This window comes from Rana temporaria, chromosome 7 (genome assembly GCF_905171775.1).
Source record: "Rana temporaria chromosome 7, aRanTem1.1, whole genome shotgun sequence".
NCBI classification, from domain to species: Eukaryota; Metazoa; Chordata; class Amphibia; order Anura; family Ranidae; genus Rana; species Rana temporaria.
The window spans coordinates 171,056,986-171,062,985 of NC_053495.1; the positions used below are offsets into that span (position 1 = coordinate 171,056,986).

Below are 6,000 nucleotides of genomic sequence, written 5' to 3' on the forward strand. Positions count from 1 at the left end.
TTAGGCATCCACGTCCCACGATGTCTTCTCCCGCCCTCGATGACTGACAGGCGTCTCAGCCAATCAGGTTACTGGTAGCCAGAACCGGCCAACCTGATTGGCTGAGACGCCTGTCATTTTATTCAAGGGGCGTACAGTCTGTGTGCTCCGAGAATAAGCTTCCGTGACCCGAGGGCTGTATTGGGAAAGCCTATCAGAGCTGTTGGCTTTGATAGACATTTCCGTACAGTCAACCAGCTGGTGTTATTCAGATGGCCGGACATTGAGCGCCGACCATCTGAATAACAGCGGCAGCGGCGAAAATAACATAGATTCGTGCAATGCATGAATCTATGTTATTTGACTAAGTGGTGGTAAGAGCCAGAGGGGGCGGCGCTCCAGCGCCCTCTATGGACGAACCACCACTGGAATCCTCCCTAAATACAATATGGTGTGTAAGCATTATCACCCTAGGACAGGAAATGCCATACTGGCAGGATCACCAGGTAAGAATAAAAGGTACAAAACCCTGAAAAGAAAAAAACAAATGCAGTCACCACATTCAAGGACTGGTAAGCTGTAATAGATTACAATTTGGTTCTTGGGTTTAGATAAACTTAAAAAATTCTCACAAATTAATACATTTTTTAATAGGTTTTAATGCTGAAGTTCAGAAAGGAGGCAATGTTTTCCAGTCCATCCCACGTCACATCAAACTTGGTGCTGTGAGAATAGCGTGCACATTGTACTGACCCCATAACAGAGAGGCCTAGGATAGGAGCGCTAGACTGAGACTTGGGGATCGCTCAGTCCACTTCTGCTGTAATAGTCAATCGATCATATGCTTACTACTCCCACTGTAATGATAATTTTTATTACATCCCGAACAAAAGTTTATCGGCTATAAATGATATTAACATGAACTTATGGAAAAAAAGAGGCTTGCTGATCGTAGGACCCTTATTCTCCCTTATAGTGAGGTGGACGCTTCTCCTGAAATGCCAACATGCCTTCTATACGATCCTTGGTGGGAATAACCTAAGGGAAATGACATTGTTATATCAAAATTAAACAGTTTTGTTTTTTTACTAATGATTTTTTTTCAGGACATAACTTCACAGATTCCAATTCAATCACATAGCTATTAAAGATTTGAAGTGGTTGGAAACATTAGACATGAAATATGAATAAAGGATATCCCTCTATGGTGTGTACGTGTCTCAATTAAGAGCACCAAGTGTAATTTCTGTCTGGTGCTTCTCTCCTCTGCTAATGAGTCACTCCTGACACCAAGAGAAGAAAAAAGTGACGGGATGGATCTCCAGCTGATTGACAGCCTCGGAGTTCCTTTGTAAAGGGGGAGGGGTGTATATCCCTTCTCTCCAATCAGCTGTCAGGCCTAGTTCACACCTATGCAGGTTGCAGTTTATACATATTCCAGGTGCATTTTGCGTTTTTTAATACTTGGTTTTGATCCATTGAAGTCTAGGAACCAAAAACACAACCTGCTGGGCCCTTTCCATAAAACTGCACAGATGGGAATGTGACCCAAAGGGAAACCATGTTAAATGGACTGTAGTGTGTTTCTGCAAAACTGAATATGTGTGAACCAGGCCTCAGAGCTCTCCTCACTGAGCCCTACAAGGTGTAACTTCAGCTCTCTTTGGGCCAAATCCTCAAAAGGGATATGCAGGCGGAACTGCTGTTCAGCCTGCGTATCCCTGTGCCTATCTTTGGAACTGATCCTCAGAAGCAGTTTTCCAAAGATAGGCAGAAGATCCGACATCTGTAAGAGACTTACACTGTCGGATCTTAGGATGCAGTACCGCATCCGCCGCTGGGGGCATTTCGTGTCGAAATGCCGCCTAGCGTATGCAAATGAGGACTTACGGAGATCCACAAAGCTTTTCAGCTTTGTGTTTTCTGCGTAAGTTTACGTTTGCATACGTAAAATTAGTTCTGCTTTTACAAAGTGTAAACTAGTTACACCGTGTAAAAACAGACCTTTTTTTCGATCGCCGCGATTTTTTTTAAATTTTGAATTTTTTTTTTCGGCGCGTAACTTTTTTTTTACCCAACGCAACTTTATTGTCCCGTCGCAATCCACAAAGCCCGGCGTAACGTAATTTCGCGCGCTGCCCATCGGGAAAATGACGTCATGAGCATGCGCAGTACGGCCGGCGCGGGAGCGCGCCTCATTTAAATTGTCATCGCCCCCTGCAGAAGAGGACCGCCTTGCGCCGGAGACATTTAAGTTACATGGCCTGAAATTTCTAGGTAAGTGCTTTGTGGATCGGGCACTTAGGTAGAAATTTAAAGTCAGTGTAACTTAAATGGGAAAAGATAAGTTAGGCAGGATCTTTGAGGATTTGGCCCTTTGTTCTGAAATATTACACAAGGTATATAAATTCTTGACTTTGAACGAATGTAGAGAGAAGACATCAGATAAACAGGTAACAACGTATATAGGAGGATTTGTTTCATCTCTGTGTATCACCTGAGGGCAGTCACTTCACTGGGTATAGAAGAGGGTTTTTTAACTACTTTAAACCTCTTTTTATCATATAATTCTGGCCTGTCGTCTTGGTAGGACAGATGACTGTCTTACCCATTTCTTGGCCTGTGACTCAAAGAGGTAGATATCTGAAAGTACTGTACATAGTCCTTTAGTATTACCAACACTTACCTGCCCATAGCACATTCCCTCAATGGCCATTCCAGTTGCAATATCCACCTGCCAAAACATAAAAGTCCATCAAGCCCACCAGTAGTCACCCTGGAACTCTCATTAATACAGAACACTGTACAAAGCACAATTATTGGTCCTTTTAAGGAGAATTGGGAAGCCACCTATTTCAATACATTTCAAGGTTCCCTCCTTCCACGGGATCGTAATTAAAAATAAAATGTTTTCCATGCTTGCTTATTACAGACCTATGATTTTAACAATACTTAGGAATGGTTCATGACAGGTACTCTTTATGGAGAGATGCGGGGTCAATAAGACCGCACATCTCTCCTCCAGGCTGGAAAGCATGAGATCGTGAAAAAAAATTCACAGATCTCATGTTTTCAGCCGCGATTGTGACTTTGTTTCCATTCCGGTACCCGGGCGTGACGTCATAACATCGCGCCCGGGCTTCCAACGATCATAGAGATGACTGGTGACCATCTGGTCACCAGTCATCTCTATGCCTCTCATTCGGCACGGCAGATTGTTTTTTCGGGTCTCCGATGGCACGGGAGAGCCCGGAGAAGCACCGGATGGCGGCATCCCCCATTGTGGTAAGAAGCCTCTGACAGAGGCTTCTTACCACGTGATCAGCTGTGACCAATCACAGCTGATCCCAGCTTGAACCAGGAAGTGACAGTAAACGGCATTCCTCGGTTTGCGCTGGCAGGGAGAGTCGATCATCAATGCCATCAGTCAGTGCCGCCTCATTAGTGCCCATCAGTGAAGGAGAAAGCAAAATTTTATAGCAGAAACAACATTTTTTTCAAAAATTTCTGTCTTTTTTAGTTTGTTTAGCAAAAATAAAAACCGCAGAGGTGATCAAATACTACCAAAAGAAATCTCTATTTGTGGGAACAAAACGATAAAAATTTAGTTTGTGTACAGTTTTGCACGACTGCGCAATTGTCATTGAAACTGTGACAGAGCTGAAAGCTCAAAACTGTCCTGGGCAGGAAGGAGCGAAAGTGCCCGGTATTGAAGTGGTTAAAGAAAATATTACAAAACGGAGCATATGAGGAATTCTGATGAAGTTATAAAGTGACATTAATACTGTAAGTATCAGTTTACCTCTATTCCTTTGTTCATTGCCAGCTTGGCCATTCTGACAGCAACTGGAGCCTGTAAGAGAGCAAAGGGAGCTAATATAGCGATAACCTATCAGGAAATCCAAGCCCAACTTCTGGCTCTGTACCCCCCACTCAGGTGTATGTTACAGTTTTTATTATACACTATAATATCAAAAGTATTGGGACACCTGCCTTTACACGCACATGAACTTCAATGGCATCCCAGTCTCATAGGTAGATTCACACACATCTGCCTAACTTTAGGGCGGCCTAGCCTAGCCTTTTTAGGCTACACCGCCGTAAATTAGTTAGGCTAGTAGTGATTCACAATCTACTTACCTGCTAATCTATGGCGGTGTAGCCTAAAACGAGCGGGCGTAAGGGCGCCTAATTCAAATGACTTGGAGGGGGGCGTGTTGTGTGGAAATAAGGCTTGACCTCACGTTTTTTGACGTTTTTGGACACTGCGCATGCGCCGGGCGGCTACATTTCCCAGTGCGCATTGCGGCTAAGTAGGCCGTACGGGCCTATTGATTTCGACGCAGACGTAAACGACGTAACTCCCGTTTCGCGGACGACTTACGCAAACGACGTAAAAAAATTCGAACCTCGCGGCGGGAACGGCGGCCATACTTGAACATTGTTATACCACCTCATAGGTGGAATAACTTTAGGCCGCCTAAGGCCTTACGGAAACGACGTTAATCGACGGCGTAGGCCTGGCGTACGTTCGTGAATCGGCGTATTCCCTCATTTACATAATCTACGCCGGCCGCAATGGAAGCGCCATCTAGCGGCCAACAGAAACATTGCAAGCTAAGACAGAACGGCGCAAGCCGTCCTATCTTAGCTTTGTTTAAGTGTATCTCTGTTAGAGAATACACTTAAACAAACGCCGGCGTAGATTCAGAGTTAGGTCGGCTTATCTACTGATAAGCCGGCCTAACTCTTTGTGAATCTACCTAATAGTCTGTAGGGTTCAATGATGAGTTGGCCCACCATTTGCAGCTATAACAGCTTCAACTCTTCTGGGAATATTGGGAAGACTGTTAGACAAGAAGGCCTCGCTTGCAGTCTCCGCTCTAATTCATCCCAACGGTGTTCCATCGGGTTGAGGTCAGGACTCTGAAGACCAGTCACGTTCCTCCACCCCAAACTCGCTCATCCATGTCTTTATGGACCTTGCTTTGTGCACTGGTGCTCAGTCATGTTGGAACAGGAGGGGGCCGTCCCCAAACTGTTCCCACAAAGTTGGGAGCGTGAAATTGTCCGAAATGTCTTGGTATGCTGACGCCTTAAGAGTTTCCTTCACTGGAACTCTGCATTGGCCAAATAAGGTCAATCACCCACCTGCAGCCGATTGGCCCGGCATTGACAGCTGCCTTCTGGGCTCAAACAAAGATAGGCTTGGCCCGAACCCAGAGCCAAACCCAAGCTCAATTCTAGTCCACAGTCTTCCAGGTTAAGTGAAGCTGTGCAAAATTTCAACTCCAAAAACTGAATACATCTTGTGGCAGAAAATAATTGCTACAGGGGACAGCTCCAGGCTGAAGGCAAGTATTGCTGCCTGTGATGTTTTTCGTACTGCTGGGGGACAATTAAAAAAAAAGAAGGTTGGGCTTCAATCTTTATAGTATTTAAATATCTTTTTTGATTTATCACAAACATGAACAGCCGTTTATCAAAAATTTTCACAGGGAGGTATCTGAAAGAAAAAAAAAATGACACTTTCTGCAGTTTTGTTGCTCTGTCCAGCAAGTGTTATCATATACAATGGAACCTCGGATTGCGAGTAACGCGGTTAACAAGCGTTTTGCAATATGAAAAAATCCTAACTCGGTTTGCGAGTGTTGCCTTGCAAAATGAGCAGGATTCAGGCCAAAGCGGTGTGCAGTACCACGTTTGGTGGGGGGGGGGGGGGGGGGGCGCCAGAGCTGAGCAGAGCTGAACGGTGCCGTTGTAAAATGCTCGGAAAGACACGGAAATACTCAATTTCCGAGCCTTTCCGAGGTTTGCCAAGGTGTTCTCGGGCCTTTTCGGCAGTTTACGAGGCTTTCGGGCGCCTCCCCACCTCTGGCTGCGTGCGGTATTGCATGCCATTGAAGTCAATGTGGAACAAATTATTTTCGTTTCCATTGACTTTAATGGGGAAACTCGCTTTGATTTGCGAGTACTTTGGATTACGAGCATTCTCCTGGAACGGATTATGCTCGTAATCCA

At 45.0% G+C, this 6,000-nt stretch overlaps 1 protein-coding gene across 1 annotated transcript in view; it reads right to left on the reverse strand.

Moving 5' to 3' along the window:
- Positions 1-618: 618 nt before the first annotated feature.
- The window catches only part of ECHDC2 (enoyl-CoA hydratase domain containing 2), a 21,203-nt gene continuing 15,821 nt past the window's right edge, over positions 619-6,000 (reverse strand). The window contains exons 8-10 of the mRNA XM_040360455.1: positions 3,782-3,832; positions 2,666-2,713; positions 619-1,017 (exon numbers count right to left, since the gene is read on the reverse strand). Of these exons, the coding sequence (XP_040216389.1) occupies positions 940-1,017; positions 2,666-2,713; positions 3,782-3,832 (177 nt within the window). The 3' untranslated portion in view covers positions 619-939. The remainder of the gene's footprint in view (positions 1,018-2,665; positions 2,714-3,781; positions 3,833-6,000) is intronic.